This window comes from Acanthochromis polyacanthus, chromosome 1 (assembly GCF_021347895.1).
Source record: "Acanthochromis polyacanthus isolate Apoly-LR-REF ecotype Palm Island chromosome 1, KAUST_Apoly_ChrSc, whole genome shotgun sequence".
Taxonomy (NCBI): Eukaryota; Metazoa; Chordata; class Actinopteri; family Pomacentridae; genus Acanthochromis; species Acanthochromis polyacanthus.
This window is the reverse complement of record NC_067113.1, coordinates 57,886,912-57,911,327: the sequence shown is the minus strand read 5'-3', so window position 1 is coordinate 57,911,327 and position 24,416 is coordinate 57,886,912. Positions and strand designations below refer to the sequence as shown.

General features: G+C 40.5%; 2 protein-coding genes across 4 annotated transcripts in view; one reads left to right on the top strand and one right to left on the bottom strand.

Annotated features, from left to right (window-relative positions):
- LOC110953581 (ubiquitin carboxyl-terminal hydrolase 15) overlaps positions 1-9,792 on the top strand; it is a 35,264-nt gene extending 25,472 nt beyond the window's left edge. For all 3 annotated transcript variants that reach the window (XM_022197668.2, XM_022197667.2, XM_022197669.2), the window contains 3 exons: positions 458-561; positions 4,786-4,874; positions 7,074-9,792. In XM_022197668.2, the coding sequence (XP_022053360.2) occupies positions 458-561; positions 4,786-4,874; positions 7,074-7,445 (565 nt within the window). In that variant the 3' untranslated portion in view covers positions 7,446-9,792. The remainder of the gene's footprint in view (positions 1-457; positions 562-4,785; positions 4,875-7,073) is intronic.
- A 3,764-nt stretch (positions 9,793-13,556) lies between these two features.
- The window catches only part of LOC110953580 (protein phosphatase 1H-like), a 49,534-nt gene continuing 38,674 nt past the window's right edge, over positions 13,557-24,416 (bottom strand). The window contains exons 9-10 of the mRNA XM_022197665.2: positions 22,978-23,129; positions 13,557-21,083 (exon numbers count right to left, since the gene is read on the bottom strand). Of these exons, the coding sequence (XP_022053357.1) occupies positions 20,936-21,083; positions 22,978-23,129 (300 nt within the window). The 3' untranslated portion in view covers positions 13,557-20,935. The remainder of the gene's footprint in view (positions 21,084-22,977; positions 23,130-24,416) is intronic.

The window sequence follows — 24,416 nt, the reverse complement described above, 5'->3', positions numbered from 1 at the left end:
CCTCTGAATTTTGGTCACCTGACTGTTGGTCACAGCTGAGTCACTGATGGCGAGGGGTGAAGATGTTTTTGTGTTTCACACCGCGTTATCTGTTAAAACACTTTATATTACAGAATCTTTAAAAGAGACATGTGGAGTAAAGTCCTGATATTCAGCTTATATTTGGATAATTATCCAGACAGAACAGTGTCTCACAATGAGTAGTGTAGGAATAATTTAAAAGTTCAAAATCAGACATTTTCTGGGTGTGATAAATGGTGTAATTTTGACAGTCTTTTTAGGAAGATAATGTTCAAAACTGCTGGCAGGTTTTGTGGTTCAGAGCCTTAAACTGCTAAAACAAAACTGACTTTTTTTTCCCCCTGGTATTCATTCTGTGGTATTTCATGCCTTCAGCACTCATATCTCTGTCTTGCATATGTGCACATGACAACTTGTTTGGGTGTTTCTCCTGCAGAGATCTGGACATGTCGGAGTTCCTGATCAACCCCAACGCGGGGCCCTGTCGCTACGACCTCATCGCTGTGTCCAACCACTACGGCGGGATGGGAGGAGGCCACTGTAAGACCCAAACACACAATCACTTCTTTCAAGTTTAAACCATCATTTCTTATGGTTTACAGTTTAGTAGGTGTCCTGGCAAACAAAACAGCAAATGTTTGTGTCATGCTCCCTTTTCTTCTCGCTGTTTCTTTATTTACCAGCACAAAAGTCGTGTAGATATGGTGTTTCTCACACGTCTGATATGTAGTACTCCGTAATGATGCAGCTTGATGCTAACATCAGTCATAACCAGTGATGTTTGAGCTGCTTTTCAAACTCGGCTCATCACAGACACTCAGCAGGAGCCTGGCATGTTCTTAAAAGACAAATCAGTTTGCTCCACAGTCTGCTCGACTTGTTTCCTGTTGTGCTTGGCTTGTGTTGTTGTTATGATCATTTGCAGACTCGTTATTGTAGTGTTTTAGCATGCTTGTCACCAAAGTAGATTTCAGGGAAAGGAGTGTAATTCATGAAGAACCATTTTAATCAGACTAGAAACTGTAGGCAGTGAAATCTGTTTTGTCACTGAACCAGCTTCATTATGAAGTTAGAAAGTACTTTATAACGTAAAAACTAACAAGTACGTCAAAGTAATGATAACGTTGTTTACATAGCACCTTTCAAAAACAGTTTACAAAGTGCTTTACGGACTGCAAGAAAGAAAAGAAGGATACTCAGGAAGAACACTGAACAGCAGAAGGCTAGTCAGTCCAAACATGGTGTAAGATTTTCAAAATAAATCAATACAACAACGGCAGATAAAATAATAAAATACTGCATCCAAGTAAGGGAAAGAATGAGTAAAATAAAAGGAAACAGTGGGTAAAACCACAAACAAAGCTAAAAATTATTTTTAAAAAACAGTAGTAAATAAGTGTGCTCGTAGGAAGAGAGAGAAGAGGAACACGAAGAGTCTAGGACTGAGAGTAGGGACTTTGAATGTTGGAACTATGACAGGAAAAGGTAGAGAGCTGGTTGACATGATGCAGAGGAGGAAGGTGGACATACTGTGTGTCCAGGAGACCAGGTGGAAAGGTAGTAAAGCTAGAAGTTTAGGAGCAGGGTTCAAGTTGTTCTATCATGGTGTAGATAGGAAGAGAAATGGAGTAGGAGTTATCTTGAAGGAGGAGTTTGTTAGGAATGTCCTGGAGGTAAAAAGAGTGTCGGATCGAGTGATGAGCCTGAAGCTAGAAATCGAAGGTGTGATGTTCAATGTTGTTAGTGGGTATGCTCCACAGGTAGGATGTGAGCTGGAGGAGAAGCAGAAATTCTGGTTGGACCTTGATGAAGTGATGCAGAGCATCCCTAGAAGTGAGAGAGTTGTCATTGGTCCAGACTTCAGTGGACATGTTGGTGCAGGAAACAGAGATGATGAGGAGGTCATGGGCAGGTTTGGTATCCAGGAGAGGAACGCAGAAGGACAGATGGTGGTTGACTTTGCAAAAAGGATGGAAATGGCTGTAGTGCATACTTTCTTCCAGAAGAGGCAAGAACATAGGGTGACCTATAAGAGTGGAAGTAGGAGCACACAGGTAGACTACATCTTGTGTAGACGGTGTAATCTGAAGGAGATCAGTGACTGCAAAGTAGTGGTAGGTGAGAGTGTAGCCAGACAGCATAGGATGGTGGTGTGTAGGATGACCCTGGTGGTGAAGAAGATGAAGAGGGCAAAGGCAGAGCAGAGGACCAAATGGTGGAAGCTGAAAAAGGAAGAGTGTTGTATGACTTTCAGGAAAGAGTTGAGACAGGCTTTGGATGGTCAGGAGGTGTTTCCAGATGACTGGACAACTACAGCAAATGTGATCAGGGAGACAGGTCGGAGAGTACTTGGTATGTCATCTGGAAGGAAAGGAGATAAGGAGACTTGGTGGTGGAATGAGGAGGTGCAGGAGTGGATCCAGAGAAAGAGGTTAGCTAAGAAGAAGTGGGACACTGAGAGGACTGAAGAGAGTAGTCAGGAGTACAGGGAGATGCAGCGTAAGGTGAAAGTAGAGGTGGCAAAGGCCAAACAAGGGGCTTACGATGACTTGTATGCTAGGTTGGACAGTAAGGAGGGAGAGACTGACCTGTATAGGTTGGCAAGGCAGAGAGACAGAGATGGGAAGGACGTGCAGCAGGTTAGGGTGATAAAGGATAAGGATGGAAGTGTGTTGACAGGTGCCAATAGTGTGATGGGAAGATGGAAAGAGTACTTTGAAGAGTTGATGAATGAGGAAAATGAGAGAGAATGAAGAGTAGAAGAGGTGACTGTTGGGGACCAGGAAGTAGCAAAGATTAGTAAGGATGAAATGAGGAGGGCATTGAAGAGGATGAAGAGTGGAAAGGCACTTGGTCCTGATGATATACCTGTGGAGGTATGGAAGTGTCTTGGAGAGGTAGCAGTAGTGTTTCTGACTGGGTTGTTCAACAGGATCTTAGATAGTGAGAAGATGCCCGAGGAATGGAGAAGTGTGCTGGTGCCCATCTTTAAGAACAAGGGAGATGTGCAGAGTTGTGGCAACTACAGAGGAATAAAGCTGATGAGCCACACGATGAAGCTATGGGAAAGAGTAGTTGAAGCTAGACTAAGGGCAGAGGTGAACATCTGTGAGCAGCAGTATGGTTTCATGCCAAGAAAGAGTACAACAGATGCAATATTTGCTTTGAGGATGTTGATAGAGAAGTACAGAGAAAGTCAGAAGGAGCTGCATTGTGTCTTTGTAGATCTGGAGAAAGCTTATGAAAGGGTGCCCAGAGAGGAACTGTGGTTTTGTATGAGGAAGTCTGGAGTGGCAGAGAAGTATGTTAGAGTGGTGCAGGACATGTATGAGGACTGTAAGACAGTGGTGAGGTGTGCTGTAGGCGTGACAGAGGAGTTCAAGGTGGAGGTGGGACTACATCAGGGATCAGCTCTGAGCCCCTTCTTGTTTGCTATGGTGATGGACAGGATGACAGACGAGGTTAGACAGGAGTCTCCATGGACTATGATGTTTGCAGATGACATTGTGATCTGTAGTGAGAGCAGGGAACAGGTGGAGGAAAAGCTAGAGGCGTGGAGGTTTGCTCTGGAAAGGAGAGGAATGAAGGTTAGCCGCAGCAAGACGGAGTATCTGTGTGTGAATGAGAGGGACCCAAGTGGAAGAGTGAGGTTACAGAGAGAAGAGATCAAGAAGGTGGAGGATTTTAAGTACTTAGGGTCAACAGTCCAGAGCAATGGAGAGTGTGGAAAAGAGGTGAAGAAGCGTGTACAGGCAGGCTGGAACGGCTGGAGAAAAGTGTCAGGTGTGATAAGAGTTTCAGCTGAAATGAAAGGAAAGGTTTACAAAACTGTGGTGAGACCAGCCATGTTGTTTGGTCTGGAGACAGTGTCCCTGAGGAAAAGACAGGAGGCAGAGCTGGAGGTAGCAGAACTGAAGATGCCGAGGTTCTCTTTGGGAGTGACCAGGATGGATAGGATCAGGAATGAGTACATCAGAGGGACAGCACATGTTAGAGGCTTTGGAGATAAAGTCAGAGAGGCCAGACTGAGATGGTTCGGACATGTCCAGAGGAGAGAGAGGGAATATATTGGTAGAAGGATGCTGAGTTTCCCACTGCCAGGCAGGAGGCCTAGAGGAAAACCAAAGAGGAGGTTTATGGATGTGGTTAAAGAGGACATGAAGGTAGTTGGTGTGAGAGAAAAAGATGCAGCAGACAGGGTTAGATGGAGGCAATTGATTCGCTGTGGCGACCCCTGAAGGGAAAAGAAGTAAATAAGTAAATAAACAAAGGATTAAAGAGAATAAGATGAAAATGAAGTGAGAAAATCAGTGGAAACAATAATAACAATAACATAAAAGTACAACTAGGAATGGGGAAATTTATTTAATCCTGTAGTAAAGTATTTCAGGTTGCTTCTAAGGATTTTCCGCAAGATTGTGAATTATTTCTCGTTGTTTGAAATCCTAAACTTCAGGTGCTACTTTTTCCGCCACACAGCTCATTCGGGAATTAATTCAAATTAAAGCTGAGGCTTGGTGCTTTGATATTTCATTTTATCATAAATTCAGAGCCTGAAAAAAACAACAACAACAAAAAAAACACTGGATGTCTGGACTGTTAAACCAGCGAACCCTCACAATTGAGAATTTGGAACCAGTGAATATTCAGCTTCCATTTGATTAAACCATGAACAGTTGCAGATTAATATTCTGTTTATTGACTGAATGAGTAATCAATGCATTGCTTCAGCTTTTGTTACAGCCTCTTTTAATCTTCTCTCAGATACTGCGTACGCGAAGAACAAAGACGACGGAAAGTGGTACAACTTTGATGACAGCAGCGTGTCTCCTGCCAACGAAGATCAGATAGTGGTGAGTGTCCTGGTTTGGAGAAGCCACAGGCGACAGTCCGACTGCGCGTTCATCAAAGGCTCATTTAACTGGACACAAAGTAGAATGATTCGTTTCATCAGAGTCATGTCCATCTAATAATGGGACTAATGGGCGTTAGTTATATGATTGCCAAACAATTTAATGTCCAACTGTGCTGAGAGTCCCTAAAAGTACTATTAAAGTTGTGACTTTGACTTGTCTGTGGTTGATGGAAGCCAGAGAAGAAAAGTCTTGTTGTTGAGTATTAACATTGAGAAAGTCTGACTGATTTTACACCTCAGAGCCAAAATATACCTTTTTTTTTTTTTTTTTTTTAAATGTTGGCAGCTCAAAACACAGAAGTGGCATTTGTGTTCCCCACAGGTCACCAGCTTCACTTTCACTGTCCTGGTTGCATGTGATTATGTCGAAAGAAGTAGAAGCAATAAGCAGGGAGGAGCTTTGCACATCACTGTTCACCGCAGATAACCTGAAAACCATTTCCCTGTTTACAAGAATGAAATATTTAGCAGAATATTCCGCCACGGCTTCCTCATTCCTGCCAGTTCCAGTTTAGATGATGACTAAATTAATTTGCCTGGTTCAGTATCTGTTTAAAAACTGCACTGGTGCCATGTTTGTTTGCATGAATACTGCGTGCTACAGGTTCTGAATTTGACTATAGTTTCAATTCAGTTAAATTTAATCATGAGATGTTTTTCTTTAAAGATACAGCCAATAATGCACGTGTCTCAATCAGACTGCAGCTTTTACTATTCAAAAATTAATGGTGTTTAAAGTATGAAGCCAGAAATATTCTATATTCTTGCTTTTGTTGGATAGCAGCTATTTAGCACATAGGGCTGGACCCGAATATCCCGAATATTCGTTCGCTACGGCGGTATCCGGATATTAATTTTGGTATCCGAATATTCGCCCCCTCCCCCCATCGGAATACGAATATGCTGCGTTACTGTCTTCCCTCCGTTTCTGGCTTCATACTTTAAACACCATTAATTTTTGAATTTCGCTGGATTTTGGTTGATTTTTTTGTGAATGTTCTTAAAGAAAATATTAGAAGTTTTACTGATATATATGTAATCACTTTAGATATTTTGAGGATTTTTTTGGAAGATTTTTACTCATTTTTTGAAAATATTTCCAAGAATTTTCTTGCCAAATTTGGGGGATTTGTTTTAAAATAAAACTTTCAAGGAATTGTTTAAGGAATTATTGGAATTTTCTTCCTGAAGGTTTTGCAAATTTTCAGAAATTTGGGGATTTTTTTTTTGCTGAATTTTTGGATTTTTTTCAGACAAGGAAACAATATTTTTTGGTGCCATAAATGAAGATAAGAGGAGGGTTACATGCAGTTGAGTTATTTTTGAATTTTTTTAAAATATGAAAATATTTTTCGTGAAATATAAGTTTGAGATTTGGCATTTTGCACCACAGATGAGTAGTTCGAGAACAGAAGTTTGGAAAAACAGAATCTATATTTTAAGTTTCTGGCTCTGATGAACTTGTTTTTTAAAAAGGTAACATGCCCTTCAGACTTGCCAGTGGTATGTAGGAATTGCTCTTCATACTCTAAAAATTATTACCATGAAACTGACTTTTTAGCTTCAAAAATGGTTCATTAGTTTCCTAAAATGTCGTGTATTGGGTCGTAAATATTATCAGGGATGGATTAATGCACATTTGGTGTTCAAGTGAATATTTTGGCAGTGAATTAGAGTTTGAACAAACTACAGTATGTGTTTGATGTTAATAAGAAACACCATCTTCTCTGACAATGCAGTTTGTTCCACTATTTTTAGTCGTTTTTTGGCACCATGCTACAGAGGAGTAATGCATGTTTGACACTGACAGGATGGACTTATACTATCAGATGGTCGGTTCATTGTTGACTTGGCTCATTTTTTTTTTAATAATGATGACTTTCCTGGACAGACATCTTAGTCATTACTTGTTCGTATGTGTGGGGAGTCCTCAGAGTAGAGCTATAATTAATGGATTGTTCAGCGTCCTTTTGTCATATGACTCATTTCCAGAGAATAACAAAGAATAACAGTCATGTTATATTAAAAGCTGCAGCTTTCGAAAGTGTTGATATTTTAAAAGGGATTCTTGATTAAAACTGAGATGCTGCACTGTTTGAATTGAACTCTTTCTGTGTTTTATTCTGTGTTTCTGTAGTCCAAAGCAGGATACGTGTTGTTCTACCAGCGTCAGGACACGGTGAAAGGCACCGGCTACTTCGCCCTCGACCGCGAGGAGGAGGACGAAGAAGAGGAGGAGGAGGGCGAGGAGGAGGAGAACGAGAACGAGGGCGAGGAGAGGCAGGAGAGGAAGGCCGCCTCGTCAACTCGGGGGGCTTCGTCCGCCACCGCCACTGCTGCTGCCGCCATTCAAAGCGACGAGGAGGATCTGAACGAGAACCGACGCCGGAAGAACGACAACGAGCAGGAGGACGAAGAGGAGGAGGAGGAGGAGGAGGAGGAAGAAGAGGAGGAGGAGGAGGAGGAGGAGCAGGCGGCCAATCAAGACGTCGCCATGAAAACCAACTGAGGTAAAGCTGGGGGAACAGGGATAAACGGAGAGAGAGAGAACGGGATCTTTCCATCCAAAGCCATATGGACACTTGGCATGGCGGCGGCGCCACCATCAGTCCCACCCAGCGGCTCGGACTCAAACCGCTCGACGGGCGGAGCCACTGCGGGGACGTTTGGTCGGGGGAGCCGCTGGGGGTACGCAACTCTAAGAAATCAGGGCCCTCCTCTGTGGTTGGATCACTGTGTGTGTGTTTGTGTGCAAAGTGTGAGTGTGTTGCCACGTCCATTCGTTTAGAATTTGCTACAAAAATAAAAGACGACACTCGGGATCGATTCTGAGGCTTCGACGCACTTCAGTGTAGCGCTCCGAATCTCCCTCTGCTTCTTTTTTTGTTGTTTTCTTTTTTTATATAAATATATTTTTGAGAGCAATGCATTGTTGGCATATCATTTTAGTACCATTTAGATTTTGTAAATATTTTAAAACACTGAATTATGTTGAGTTTTCATGATGCGCTGAAACATTTTTGAACTTGCACAATCACCAACCCATCCACCTTTTTTTTTTTCTTTTTTTAATGTATTAATGCCAGATATACTGCAATTTAACAACCACTTAGTCTCTCAGAGGGTTTTTCTCACTTTAAAAAAAGCTTAGGAAGCTGCCTTTAGTGTGCCAGCGGTGAAACGCGCCTGCAATCTAGACTTACGTAGAGAAGTGAAGGCCGTAGTCGTGTGGTTTTATAGTGTCAAACAGCCAAAATGTCCTGCTTTGTACTGCTGTTGCTGCTACTGCTGCTGTGATCTCGCATTTCTTTTAGACGGTGTACTAGCATTAGCCTCTAAGGTCCTTGCTTTTGCTGTCTCTGTGCTGGTAATTTGTCTTTCTTAAAACCTAAAACAAAGCAGGAGTGAGACGTACTCGGCTGACTTTGCAGAACAACCAAACAGATTGTACGTGTCCGTATTTTAGCTGCGAAAACAAATAAGGATTTATTTTTTTTTTTAGAAGTTCAAGTCTGTCTTAATCAACCTTGTGCAGGGAATGCAGTGAATATCTGTTTAAAGTTAGCTCAAAGCCTCTCTTCAGCTCCCCCTCTTCAGTTCATAGGTGGCATCTAAAGCTTTACTGTGGCTCTTTATTTTTCTTTCTTCATATTCGAGGCGCTGCGAGATTAGGAACATGGGTGATTTCGCTGACATCAGATGCGTCGTCTCTTGTTCGAATCACCTCGGCCTTAAACTCTTAATCTCGGCCCAGTCGCCTTTTCCTTTATTTGCACATTGCACCGTCCCTCTCTCATGGCTCCTTTCCACAAACACGCTCACTCGTGCACAAAACGTCCATATTATTTGCTTGTTATCTCACAGCCACGTCATCTTAAAACCCCCACACGAGGGCCAGAATGTACGCTGAATGAAATGAACACGACCACATGTTTGTGACTGATGCCTTTTTTTGTTTCTTTTTTTTTTTTCTTTCCACGACACTCTTTCTCGGTTTGGTTGAATGTTGATGGTGATGGGCTCTTCGCCTTCGATGCCGGCTGAATGAACTGAAGGGTCCCTTTTCCAGAGGGGGGGGAAATGCTTCTTCTTTGTGGTCCTGAGCTTTGAGGGAGGGGGGGAGAAAGCTGAACATAACAGTGGGGTGAGTCTGCCTAAAAGGCCTTTTTCAGCTTTTGGGATCATGATACAGTGAAAATATTTTGTGGCAGATGGTTGCAGGATATTCCTCCATCGACGTAACTCATGATGAAACTATTCTCCATGGTGGAGTTTTTCCTTTTCTACCTGTTCTTTCATTGTAAAAAAAAACAGCATTAGCGTACCTGTTGTTGCCTCAGAATATTAGATGTGTACCATGCCTTTACAAGCATCTCTGTGCTTTGACTCCAGTGGGCTTCATCAGCTCTGCTCTGCCTTGCTTTTTGGGCGACTCACCCCCACCCTGACTGAGTGAGATGTGATTGCTACTATAGGCTTATACAATACTGTACATAAGAGTTCACTCTGTGAGTGCACATTTGATAAAGTTTATTTATTTATATGTAAGCATTTAATAATAAACAGACAATATATTTAAAACCTTGGCAAGACCTGAAATGTCGGTGGCTCGAACCCACACATACACACTAGTTTGCAAAGTCTTGCCTGTGCTCTTGTCAGGGAGGGAATATTTTTAAAAAAATAAAGGATGATTCTGTTGTTTAGGGACTTTTTTGTAAAAATAATCCAGACATCCTTGCATGATGACATATTGGGGGTTTCCAGGTTTGGCTGCACTTGAGTTCACTTGGGTTTACATTTGAAATGTGCATGTGTATTTATACACAATCTTCAATAAAGTTGTGTAAAGCTTCCTGCGGGTCCTGCTCTGGTTTTCTTTGCTGCCGTCTGGTGAGTGTCTCGTTTTCTCTCCCTGATGTTTTACCGTGTCATAAACAGTGAAAGATACACTCATGAGTCGTTTCTTAACTTGTACATAGAAATAAAGCTGTTTCTAGTCATCACATTATTTACAATGTCACTGCAAATTGACCTCAGGTGATTTCAACGGCAGTAAATGAGAATTTTTTCAATTTATTGTATAGATTAAATACTAGTGTCTAACCCTCTGAACCAGCTACAATTTGTTCCATTTTTTTTACACAAAGGTTTGCAGTTTGCCCTCCATTTTTCCCTCCTCCAGCGTGCTCTGTGAGGGGGAACACGGTGTTCTCTCCGGGTTCTTAGGGGTTCTCTGGCTGCTCACAGCTGGGAGGTTCCCCAGACAACAGCTCCTCCTTCTGACCAATAGGAGGAAGCAGAAGGAGGACTCAGTCTGTGCAGAGAGTGGATCACTCCTCAAGAAAAAACAAGAACCAGGCTGGTTTACTCACTGGTTTGTGCAGTAAATGGCAGAATAGAGTGCTAAAACCAGTAATATTTAAGTTTATATGTGTAAATATTGTGTTTGTCTATTCGGTGAATTTAATACACGAGTTCCTTTTTGAATTCTGTTCGAGGAAGCTCACATTCTGCTGATGTTTTCATGTGATTCCACGGATTTCGTTTAGACGTTTCTATTGTTTAGTTGTTGAAAATAGAAAATTTAACCCTTAATTTAACTCAAAACATTGGTCAAAAGTGACCCAAATCAAATGAAAAATGGGTATCTCCTGACCCATACTGCGCATCAAAGGGTTAAGTTAAAACTGGTTACCATTTAAAATAGTTTTGAATATTTCTTAAAGCTTTAAACTCATATGAAACTTTTGAAATAACCCAGCATCATGCACAGACCTTTTTTTAAGCTCGAAAAAGCTTCATCACCATGAAAAATATTTATATAATAAATATTATATATAATATTCGCTTATATATCACTAATGTATAACTAATCACTGCACACATTAGCACCATGTGCTAACTGTGGCTAAAGAACCACATTTACCAAGACAACTGTCCAGTACAAAGCCCTAAAACACACCAAGAAACACATTAAAGATGATTTTACTGCTGGAAGCTGCGAGCCAACACCTAAAGAACAAACTAAAGCAACGGAGCCAAACCTGGTTCAGTGAAGAGAAGCAGAGGAAATGTTTGACTGCAGACATAAAGCAGGAAGACACTGAGCTGCTCAGGTGTTCCTGATAACACCAAGCAGCCACCTGGACAGCCAATAGGAACACAGCTTACTGGAAGTCCAGAGGGCTGGCTTAGTGAAGGAAATGTAGTTTAAAGTTGAAGCAGAAAGTTAACAAAGAAAGTTGAAAACCACCTTCTGATACCTGAAATCTCTGAGTTTTCACACTTACCAGTTTTACATAACTGGCAGATGCTGCAGCTGATGATGCTGTAATTAACACAAATAAGGAAACAAGTCCATCATAATTTGAATGTTAACAGTCCAAAATGAAAAGGTCATGCACAGCTTTCCTATTGGGTTAAAGAGCCAAAAAATACTCATGAAAAATACTTTGCTAAAGCGAGAGGTCAGTAGCAGCTTTCATTTTTCTTACAACCTTTCGGTGCCCCCCCCCAAAAAAAAAAAAAAAAAAATCTGTTGTGCCCCCCTGTGCCCCCACTAAAATTAATCTGTTTCCGCCCCTGACCAGATCTTTGACTTTCGTCCCGTCTCAAGTTCTATTATAACAATTCCGTCAGACGACTCTATAAAAACCTTGGTGGTCTTTTCCAGTGCGCTTTTCTGTGCGTAACCAGCGGATGGCGCACTCCGACGGCTTCTTTCCTCTGCTGGCGTTCTGAAAAATCAGTCAGAGTGGGACCTCCGTGTTTTTCTCCAATCTTTGCCCCTGCCTACACCCGTCCTGACGTTCCCCGCGAATTTTATCCACGCCGCTCCGCCACATCCACTCATTTTCCACACTAACCTGACATGCTGCGTTCTGCGGGGGAGAAAGCGCGAATAAAAATCCCAAATCGCGTCCTCGCGGATCTTTGCCACATCTCCGTGTGTTTGAACCGAGTGGATTTGACACCCGGGACAACTTTGCTCCACGACGCAGAGACTGAAGCAGACAACAATAGATTATAAAACAGGCTGCTGCAGTTCAGCTGCAAGGTGAAGGACTGAGTCAAGAGAGGATGTGGATGTTCTTTTTTGGGGCGCATTTTTTCCAGAAAAATCTCGGCGATATTTATGCGGAATCACACCTGTGACTTTATTTTGACGTTCAGGTTGTCTACTTTTAATCTCGTCGCCGTTATGCAAACAAAAGGCTGCAATATTAATGAATTTTCTTGCAACATTTTGAAAAATGTACGTCTTATTTCGTTAGAAATGATTATTATTGTAGTGCCTGGTGCAGATTTGTCATGCATAATTGATTGTTTTTGATATCTGGATGCTTAATGATTATTGACAAATTGCACAGATTGTGTTTTTTTAATTTTCTTAATGCTGGTTTGACTGTTGAATATTGTTTTCCTTAATTTAAAAACCAAATTATTGCAACAGTCTCATTTTAGTGCTGTGGCAGAGCGGCGGATGTCTGCGCCTCTCCACGGAGAGCCTCGCTGTCCTTACCTGCCATATGTCATTTTCACTAAGGTCATCTGAGGAGAACGGCTGGTGCAGGAACTATGGGAAAGGTGTGTTTTTTCCTTCCTTTCTGTGCTTTGGGTGGGGTTTTTGTCTTGCTTTATTGCGGCCCCGTTTTTTGGGGGGTGGGGGGTGGGCGCTCGCCATTTTTTCGTGCGCTTTTACGCACGGGGGACACCGAGAGATTCTGCTTCAGCTGGAGCGGAGAAATGAGGAAGAGAACAAAAGAAGCGGCTCCCGATGCCAAGCGCTGGTTGAGGTAGTAGTTTGTGCTGTTGGTCGGGTTGTCATATTACCCCTTGTGGAGATGACTGCGCAATCTACTGCCTTGCCGGCGCTGGTGACTCGCAACGGAGGAAGCGAACCGGATGGACGTGAAGGGCAGGACACCACCGAGCTGTTAGTAAACACAGTAAACCGAATGGAGACGCGCAGGCTATGGCAAAAAAAAAAAAATCAAGTTAATACCTGTGCGTAAAATGACAGAATGTCTAAAAGATGATGCCAGATCTCTGCTTTGTATCGCTACTTATTGAAATAAAGTGATTGTAACCACGTGGATTTGTGTTTCTTCTGTCCAAATGTTGCTTTAATTTTGTTTCAAGCCTCAGTTTAAGGTACAGGATCAGTCAGGTGTTTCCAGAAGCTCCACTAGCTGAAATAAGTTTTTTTTTTTAAAATTACAGAATCCTCTTACAAGTGCTTCTCATAAGATTTAGAGAAATAATTTCATATGCAGATGATATTAGTTGTACTGGACCTCAGTTGGAGTTGTGCAAAATAACTGGAGGATCTGATAAATTTAGGGGCAGAGTGAAAATGATTAGAATTCATTTTATTCGGATATTTTAAAAATGGTGAAGGAGGGTTCTTTAGCATGTTTAGAAAGCAAAAAAGTCAGAATAAAGAACATTATAATGTAAAATGGAGTGATCTTGGGTAGAAAATGGATGTAAACGGATGTAATATTTGGTAAAGTATCCACATCCAAGTATTACTCCACCTGCATATAAATCTCATTCCTCTACATATTTTTTTCAGATTATATTTGTTTGTGATCTATCACACATTCTAATCAACCTGTCTTTACCATTTATTGTACTGTTTTTCAGTTGTCAACCAATCCAATATTGACTTTTGTCCTGGCAACAAAAAATGTTAAGGAAAAGCTTCAAACATGTCAAAAAAGAAATATTTTAACCCAACACAAGATATTTTTCCTGAACATAAGCATTAATTTTCATGCCTAAACTTGACCAAGATTATAACATGAAGTAAACAATGAGAAAAGATTGAGTTTAACCCAAAGAAGGATATTTTTACAAATACAACCTTGGAGTTTTGGGGCCTAAATCTAGTTTCGCAAAGACAGCTATCCTCAGTACTGAAGAATGGTCTGGCTGTACCTCATTGAAATTTTGCAACATTTAACAAAAGGAAAAAAAAACTCTGGCTTGTTTGTATTTCTTTAAAACAGTCACAAGTGTCTTGGATGGTGCTGAGCCCAGGATACAATAGTGTCCCTCCAGAATAGTATCAGTGGACACTGTTTTGGTAGAACTTTTGCACGTGAGGAGACGAGTACTGTCATTAAAATGCCTAATTCACCAAAACAACCAAGCAGGCTGCCTTATTGCACGTTGGAAAGTTTGTGTATAGATTGCTGCTCTGAGAATGTTGTCATTTCCCATCAATAAAATAGATAGCAGACCGATACCTGCAGGATACAACTGGTGAAATAGACCAGGCTACATGTTACCATTTTCAAAATCTACTTCAACATGGGAAACACCAACGATCTCCGAGCAGCAACCTGCAATAATGCAAATTTCAAGTTCTGACAATGTAGATTTGGAGTTTGCAGGAAGGTAGCCCTGCTAATTTACTGCAGTGAATTACTTTAATGACAGCGCTTGCCTACATGCGTGCAAATGTTGCACCAAAATGATTCCACTCAACACTATTCCCTTTGCTCCACCCATGATAATTGTGTTTGCTTTAAATAAATGAGCATTTCCCCCCCCTCCTATAGCAGAATGATGGTGAGGTGCAGTCAGACCATTCTGTGCTGTAAAATGGTGTTTTTTTTTTTGCAAGACTGTGCTAACCGTTTCGAACAGTGGGTGAAAACAAAACTTAAGAGTAAATATAACGGCCCCACATAAGACACAAACCCTGACTCCTGGGTAAAAAGTGTGTCAGACTACCTTCCAAGCATAGATTTTGTGGTTTTCCTACCATGGCACAGTGGTCTGTTATTAGAGGGAAACAAATGACTTTAATGGTGCAAATTAGTTGTGTAGAATGTAATTTTTGGCTGACCAGGCTGCATACACAGGGTCCATTTTAAATTCGTTTGAATGCCAAATTGTACCGATCAAATGTGATGTATTACAATGAGGTACTTTGGAGAATGAGCGGCAACTTTCCAAGGCAAACAATAAAACATGATGTGTAGCTTTTCCTCAGCAATGCTCCAACTCAGTGTTTTCATTCAGTCTCTTAAAGGAAACGTAGTTTTGGATTAAGGCAGTTATCACGTTAGCGACTGGTCATCGTTCATGTGTTTCTCTTCACATATCCTCTGTGATTAATGTAGGTTATCTTGGGATAATGGCTGTTAACCAGGAAAACTTCATCTTCATGAAGAACTATTTCTGAAATTCACTGTGCTGTAGTTTGCTGTAGGAAAGGCTTCATCTCTGTCAGTGTTCCCTGCAAAATGTTTGAGATTCAGCTGGTACGCCGTTGTTCCACTAATAAATCCCTCCGCTGTCCGCTCACAAAGTCCAACTAGTCTTTTGGAGGCCAGTTGACCCTGTTTGTTAGTTTCTGCTTCCCACAAGGAGAACCCAGGGAATACAGACAGCAACAACATTGATCAGCTCGCCTGTGCTTCTCTTTTGTTTCTTGCTTCTTGAGATTGATTTGGACTGAAACCGGAAAAGATTTGGGGGGACTATTGATTTTGGGCCCTTACATGTTGAGCATAAGTTGTACTTGACATTCAATTTTAGATTTTTTTTTAATGAGACAAACTACCCTTTTCCTTTTTTTTGTTTTACATTTATCTTGAACATTTATTCATGTTTTTTTTTCATTTCTGGATAAGAAACACTGAAGGTAAACATTGGTTCCCCACCATCCCTCAAAGTTGCACAAGGAAACATTAAAAATACTCTTTCCTTAAGTTATCTTTTTCGGTATATAAAATGTACATTTCACATTCACAAACATGGAGGTTGAGGGTAGCACAATGATCACTGAAAAATGCTTCCGATTTTCCTCTGCTGCAGAAAAAAAGCAACCTTCCCATCGCTTTCACATTTTCCCAAACCTTCTAGTCTAAAGTAGAAAAAAAACACAACAGCAAGGATGACGCGCACAATACTTCAAAAACAGAAACCTACAGTCGAGCTGAAAGGACGAAGTAAACGTTCAAGTCTAAGAGCTTCTTTTACAATCCGCTCCCACGTATTTACAAATGTAGTGGAACGAATAAACCATCACGGAGGACTCCCGGCCTTTAGAAAACCCTTTCTCTAAACATGATAGTTGAACCTGAGTTGATGTGCAGCAGCTGGGTGGCACAATAGGATGAGAAAAAAAAATCATATAATCATTTTTTCCACATTCATCTAAGAGAAAAAGGCTTAATGACATTATATAGCATCACGTAGAGGGATGAACATTCAAAGATGCACCATTTGGATGTTGCTTTAACATGTTCACAGTTTAAAAACTTGTAAAACATGCTAATACAAAGCTTAGGTGGCATCAGAAAACTCTAAAAGCAAAGCACACGGAAAATATAAATCACTCATAGGAAAATAAAAGCAGGCTTTCGAGAAATTATTGAGTACAAACTGAATTTGAAACACCTGCTAACAGCAAATAATGATGACATTTATATAATAGAATACTAAAAAATGTCTTTCATGGAATGTACAGGAAAAAAAACGGCACCATATGAACTTCAGGTAAATGTAAATGACTGCTGCAAGTAGGAGGAATGTAGATAAGAATTGTCAACTGCAAAAAAAAGTCCAAGCTATGATGGTACAATAGCCCATGGCACATATCATGTGACTTACAATTAAAAGTTTCATATTGTGGATCATATTCACGTTGTGGAGGCGAGTCAGATGAGAAGATTGATACCACACTTGTGTATGTTGAGTTAATACAAAGCTACAGCTAGTAGCCTGTTAGCTTAGCTTACCATTAAAACCAGAGATGGACAATCAGCTAATCTGTGCTGGAATAGTTGCCAAATTTTACTACAATGATAATTTTAATATAACTTGTAGTTAAACAACAACTGTTTGCCATGTTAGTGGTATAGGTAGCTATAGTTTGTCACTAAAGTCTGTAACATAGCGGATTAAAAAGTTAGTATCAGCGGTGGTGAACTGAATCTGTTGAGTGTTGATTTGAGATGTAATTTTTATAACTTGTCATTTGAGCGGAAGCTAATGTGTTAGCAATGAAGTCCATTGCTCCTTTAACAACAATGGCAGTCTAACTTAGGCTAATGTTACACACACTATTAGTTCATTACTGGCAATTTGTTAAGCAATTCCAGTCACTGTATTCATAAAAGATAAGATCTGAAAGTCTAGTTTTAACCGGATACGTATAAAGTTTTCCCTGAACATTTGTAGCAGAGGCACCATTTTATGCCTTGACTCGGCAGTAGCACAACACAATTTACAGTTTGTGACCATTATACATTAGCAGTGATATTTTCTTCAATATGGTATTTTGACAAACCAAAAAAATACCCAAATTTCTGAGTATCTTATTCCTGGTGAAATTTTCTGTCAATTTGGACAGATTTGAAGAACAATTGCAAAAAAACATGTATTTACACATACATACAAAATTGGCTTAAATATATCTACATCAGAGGCTGCACAGTGACGTAGTGGTTAGCACTTTTGCCTTGCAGCAAGAAGATCCCCGGTTCAAATCCCGGCCCAGGCCTGGAATCTTTCTGCATGCAGTTTGCATGTTCTCCCTGTGCATGCGTGGGTTTTCTCCGGGCACTCCGGCTTCCTCCCACAGTCCCAAAATATGCTGAGGTTAAGTGACTATTCTAAATTGCCCATAGGTGTGAATGTGTGTGTGCTTGTTTGTCTGTATATGTAGCCCTGTGACAGACCGGCAACCTGTCTAGGGTGTCTTTGCCCGAGTCAGCTGGGATAGACTCCAGCACCCCCTGCGACCCTTGTGAGGATAAAGCGGTGTATAGAGAATGGATGGATGTATCTACATTGGATGTTTTCTTTACTCGGGAGCTTCTTTAAACAGAGTGAGGTTAGCTGTTTCCTCAGTGCTAAGCTAAACTAGGTGGCTGCTAACTGTAGCTTCCTATTCACCGTTAAGACATGAGTGGTATCGATTTTTTCATCTAACTCTGGGAAAGAACGAGAATAGGTATTCCCAGAATATTGAACTTTATTTCCTCTTTTTCTTCAATGGCTTTCTCATCCTGGCAATGCTACCTCTTTGCTTCGATTAATCACCGTAATATCTTGTTTCACAAAGTTGGGACATATTCCCACTTGGCAGTCAAGCCTTAAGTAAACCTATATAACTCTAAAACCCTACATATCGAATATTCTAGGACATCCCTGTTGTATTTTTTCAGTCAAGGTCAACAGTTCCTTCAAAACATGCAGTTTGTTTCATCTGCAATAGCTTTTTTTCGTCATCTTGGAATCAAACTTCTCAAAAATAAACTTTCTTTTGATCTTTCTTTTGATAGTTCTTCACATCTCCTGCATCTAAACCTGATGTGACCTGATCAACTAAACTCTTGCCATCACTGCTCTTTCTAGAGTCCAGTGAATAAACTCAAAAAGATGGCAAAATCGTGCAAACACAGCACATGATTTGGTTTCGCATATGGCCATTAGCACTGTCCTTTCATTCCCTTCATTCATGCTTAATTTCATCCTTTAGCTCCCTTCTGCTAAATATCTGGGATGCTAATATCTCTTGAGGGGGGAAAACAACCTTATAAATATATGCATGTTTTTTCTTCATTTTGCACATTAAACAAATAACATCATCACCAGTTCTCTGATACATTACATAAATACAAATTCAGTCCATATAAAACAAACAGCAGTTTAGACCATTGCACCGTTGCTCATAATCCCAGGCCCAGAACATGTCACTGCATGCACCGACACATAAGGTAACTACATCCACACTTCACCTCCAAACCCATCCCTCTGAACATAGCATCAAGCTTATGAAACATGCAAAACATGTTAAAAGCAAAAGAAAGCCTCCGTGTTTTCTTTTTACATCAGCTTGACTTTGATTGTGTTTCATGATTTTTATGCATCTTATTAAATCCTCCCTGTTGCAGGGAATATTTACCTGTTCAGTCTTCCATATCATGGCTCCTCGGTGAGTTATTAGTCTAAAGTGCGAACTGATGTGCAAGTCATTTAATCTAATGTTGAGTTTTATTAATGGTTATTCTTCCATGTTTTAAGGAAATTTGCTAGGTTTCTACAAATTCTGTGGTTGTCCGTATGCAATTTATAAGTATTACTACAGTCTCTCATTGTATCTGTTAATTCGTAGCTACACCTTTGGTTCCCATAAAGACCTGATTTAACAGAAAAAAATATATTTAAAAGTTAAGTCCAAGTAATTAGCATGCTTTACATGTTTGACAGAGGCTTTTAAGCTATTAGCCATTTCCTCCTACCCCCATTCTTTATGTTAAGCTAAGGGAACAGTTTCTGAATTCCATAAAGACCAGCTGGAACAGAAACAGCTAGGACCTACTGTACTCCAAATACAGTTTTAACTTCATGTAGTTAGCAAGCTTTCACATTTTTGTTAGTTTTTTAGCCATTAGCAGTATCCTTCTGCCTGCAGTCTTTATGGGAAGCGAATGGCTTCTGAGTTCCCATAAATACCAAATAGAACAGAAATAGCTAGACTTTGCAGTGTTCAAAAACAAATGTAACTTATTTTAGTAAGCATATTTTACAGGTTTTCGAGAGGTTTTTAGCCATTAGCCGATTCCCCATTCCTTCCATATGCTATGCTAAGCTACAGGTTTCTGAATTCCCAAAAAGACCAGATAGAGAAGAAACAGCTAGTCTTTTGTGTATTCAAACGACAGATTTAGCGTCATCTAATTTGCAAGCTTTGCAGGTTTTCAAGAGCTTTGCAGCCATAAGTCATTTAACCCAGCCACTATTTGCTAAGCTAACAGTTTCTGAATTCCACAAAGGCCAAATGGAGTGGAAACTGCCAGTCTTTGCTGTATTCAGAATTTAGATTTAACTTTATGTAATTAGCAAGCTTAACAGAGAGATTTTTTAGCCATTAGCCATTTCCATCTGCGTCCAGTCTTTACGCTATGCTAAGCTAAACTAAGCTAACTATTTTCTGGATGTAGCTTTGTCTATAATGGACGGATACAAAAGAGCTGCTTTCATCTAATCCTTGGAAAATATGGGAAGTCAAGTGTCACAAGTATATTATTAAAGAAAGGGACCCATGTAAGTACATCCAACATCCAGTCAGGATAAATGCCATAAACTGATCTTTAAAAGCATTTTAGGATTTGATTTTAGATTAAATGAGTTGTCACAGTGACTTTCTCCTTGTTGCCGAGATGTTTACAAGACTGTTTTTCATGCCAAACCATGTCCCACCTGTTGCTCCACACAGGATCAGATCCTCTTATGAGTTCTTCTCAAATGGGGATTTTTGCTTCTCTGAGGTGGAATAACTTCAGCTCTTCGTCTTTTTTCTTTTACACCCATACTGTCATTTCTTCAACTTGTTTATCAAGCATGTAATTGTTCTTCAGCAATCCTTCAAAGCCACACTGTGGCAAAACGGAAAATACAGCTGACCTGTCAGCTTGGTCTGTGCTGCGAGACGAAGGAGGTATTTTTTTAAATAAACAAGTTGACTATATAGTAGAAGCAAAGAGGGATAAAAGAGAGTCGAGGAAGAGGAGGAGCCAAGGACAGAAAAATAAAGTTAGAGTGCTTTTCTTCAGTTCTTCGGAGAGGCTTTCACGTTTTTTAATCATCTCTGCAGAAGTTCAGGAGAAGTCGCCTCCATCACATCAACATGCACAACATTTTACAGGCCAAATTATTCTTGACAGCTTTGATTCATGATAGGAATTCAATTTAATTATCTACTGTTTTTCTTGACTTGCCTTTGCAAAAACAAACCAATGAAGCAGTGCTGACTGTAGTTCCCCTGAGCTGACCAATCCTGAACTGCTACAGAGAAATGAAGCATCCACAAATCTGCGTTCCACTTGACCTCCCTCGTCTTAGGGAGCAAACGAATCTGCCAAACTGCACCGAGGAAACTGAAAGGGGGATTTTCGGAGTTCTGGACTAATAAATCCTGTTGAGGCCCTTCAGGTCCTTGAACTGAAGCATCTCTGGTCTGGTGGCTCCTCAGGGCTGGCGGTTGCCGTACATCAGGGGTATGATGAAGACGGAGATGTCGTCTCCGGAGCCCAGACGTTCGTTGGTGATCCTCCAGCCTCGATCTCTCAGCACGCCGCGAGCTCGCATCACCAGGTCCTGTGCAGCCATTGTGTACCTGAGCAACGGAAGAAAGAAAAACACAGCCCCTTCTATGAAACTGCTGTAAACTGTACCTCATTTCAAGCCGTCTGAAGCCTCATTAAGATTTAATTGCACCCTCTTAAAATGTAGACATTGGCGTGGGTGTATTGTAATTTTTAGATTTTGCCATTTTTATTGTCATAAAATTGCCATATGAGTGTTTTTTAATGAAGTGAAGCAATGCTTGACCCTCTCTGCATCGAGGTGGGAAAAGTGTGAAGATGCTGAGAGCGAGGATGCAGTGTTTCCCAGAATAAATAAAATATGCAACACAGAGCTACTGTTTACAGAATTCACATTTAATAATGTAGTAAAAATGGTCAGCACGGCACAAGCAGAGTCCAGGTAACAAACCAGAGATTAAAGAAGACTAAAGGCGCTTTCCAGTGCAAGAACTCAAGGAAAGCACAGGTCAACATTATTTGTTTGCAGCAAAATAGGCTGCAATTTGAGGAAACCACTTTCAGGAAGCTCGTTTTTGCAAAGCCACGTACCAAATTCAACAATTACTAAAGAGCGCAACCCATGTTTTTAGAAGTACAGAAAGTCCTCGGTTTACGACGTCCTCGACTTGTGTCGTTTCGGCGTTATGTCAGAACTGATTACGGGCCTGTCCTCAGTTTAACGTGCGGTGTTTCATCGTTATCTCAGACTGGTTCAGTGGACTTAATTGGCTAGCGGAGTGGACGAATATTGTATGTACAGTAGTCACGCGACACTATAAGATGGCTTTGTTTACTTTTGTCGTCACACTGGATTATGCTACATTTGCTAATTTCATTATGGCTCCGAAGCGCAAGTCTGACTTACAGTTTGCATTTTCGCTGGTATTTTCCTACCGGGTTGTTCTTCAGTGCTAATTATTGTTTGTAGTTACTTTACTTGTACAAATACTGTAAACTGATTAATATCATGGCTTTGATTACATTTCTACCAGAGTTCCGACTTGCGATGAAAATCGACTTACGTCACACTGTAGGAACGGAACTCCGGCGTAAGTCGAGGACCCCTGTATATTCCACCCAAAATACTTATTTCTGTCCAAGTAGTGATTGTTTCCACCCAAATACTAGTTTCTAGTTAACAAATTAGACTTTTAAAAGTTTATTCCACCCAAAATACTGTCAAACTGCTTATGGTTTTAAAGGTGTATTCCACTAAAATACTACTTTTTGCCCTGCAGTTTAACCTGCAGCTGCATGTTAAGTGTAATTTGCATAACAAGGTCATCATCAGGTGAAACAACACTGGGATTACATGTTAAAGTCTTTGTAGTCAATAGATAAAAATAACAAACACAAAAAGCAACATCACCCCAAGTTATTGATCATTTTTCTGCCCAACTGACACCTTAAGGATTTCTATTAAAGCTAAACAAACAAATCATCATTCCAATTCAGCCCTCATCGTCTGATTCTCATCCATCCTGGCAAGAAACGCGGACCTTGCTTCAATACATGCTACTACCTAAATTATCCAGTTCTGTAGGTGGTGTGAAAAACAAGCGTCCTAGAAATGTGGTCATGAAAATGCAGCTTCGTCTCCTACAGACAAGTGGAACGAAACCCTAATCAGCTGTTTGTGTTTCCACTGTGATGTCTGATGGCATAAAATGTGACATTAAGGGCACATATTTTTGCTTCCTGTCTGTATAATATCCAAACTACGCCCTGTGGTGTTCAATGCCAGGTAAGGTGTTTCCTCAAGGATGGATGGAAATTTCACCGCAGTTTAACCAATGAGTTTGACTAACCGAGGTTGAGTTCCACCTGCCAAAAACATCCCTGTTTTAGATTCTACAGGGATGGTTTGGGCGGTCATAACAAGTTTCTGTACTAGAAATTGTCTCACTGTGAGAAAGTTTCTACCTGTGCAAGTCATCAGGGTCACAGTTGGCCAGAAAGGTGGTGACGGCTTCAGCTACTTCCTGGTTAGAGAGGACGTCCCACAGGCCATCGGTTCCCATCACCAGGACGTCATCAGCACCATGTTCATACTGTGTCAGGTTATACACCTTCACCTGTTGGACAAACCATACAACATCTTTGTCAGACATTCTGTATCAGTTAACCCAAGAGGTTTACCATTTAATTCATCTATCTGCTCCGACTGCAGACATGAAATTTTGTGTTCACACCTGAAACTACCTGGATTGTTTCCTCCACCCCAAACTTCAATAAGTAATAAACAATATATTAATTTGAAATGCATGTGAAAACACTTATACAAAGATAAAGAATACAACCAAACTGTTGGATATCATTACAGTTAATCTATCCCTTCAAAGTGCAGAAGATGTTCAATTACTCATTTATCAACAGAAAATGATCCAGAGTTAGTTGACCATTTCAATCTGGTGGTCCATGAAGAAGTGTTTAAAAAATACTGAGTTTATATACAGACATAAACTAATACGATATACATCTATCAATAAATAACAAATTCTGTTACTGAATTCACAAGTGAATTTTTCCTTTTATTTTGGTAAATGTGGTTGTTTTTCTTGTTTTTTTTCCTGATTGTACTTTTCTGTTTCTGCACGTTACATAATAGTCTAACATAAACTAGATGTCATGTTGCATTTCGTTGCTATTGCACCAGAAATATTGCAGTTGAAAATTTTCCGAATAGCTTCAATAACATCAGCGTCACTGAGTCACTGTCACTGCTATTTGCTCTCTTTTACGTTGTAATTAAGGGTAAGAATGCCAGATTGTGCCGGAGTTTTTCCAACAGTCACCCTCAGTGCCTCTTTTTTGTAAAGCCCATTGTGGTTCAGTTTGGCCTTTTACCATTAATGACTGACTGGTGATGTTTTTTTTAAGAGAGAAATTTCAAAACAAGATACCAAGTGCACTCAATCCTCCAAACATCGATGGCTGGGAGCTCAGGAAGCATAACAAAGGCATCAGAACTTGAGAGTACTAAATTTGCAAAGAGTGAAAGATTTCTTTAAGTGGCTGCAAAGATCAAGTGCACTCAGCTAACGCAGCTCGAGTTACTCAGCCATGCTGCAATCTATACTGCCCTAACCTTCACACAGCACGGTGCATGACATTTCCATAACTTAATGAATTCAATACACTTTTCCCTTACAGAGAAGAATCTCGAGAATCCACTTGAGAGGCTTTGGTGAGAGGTGAGAGTTGTGTTTGTGTGAGAATGAGAGCGAGACGCAGACAGACACACAAAGTGCCGAGAGGAGTTAAGTCTTCCATGTGAACCTGGTATGAACCCCCGGTATTAATGAATTAAAGATCAAGCGGAGAGCTGTGGGAGGAAAAATGCAAAACTCTATAAGACAAAC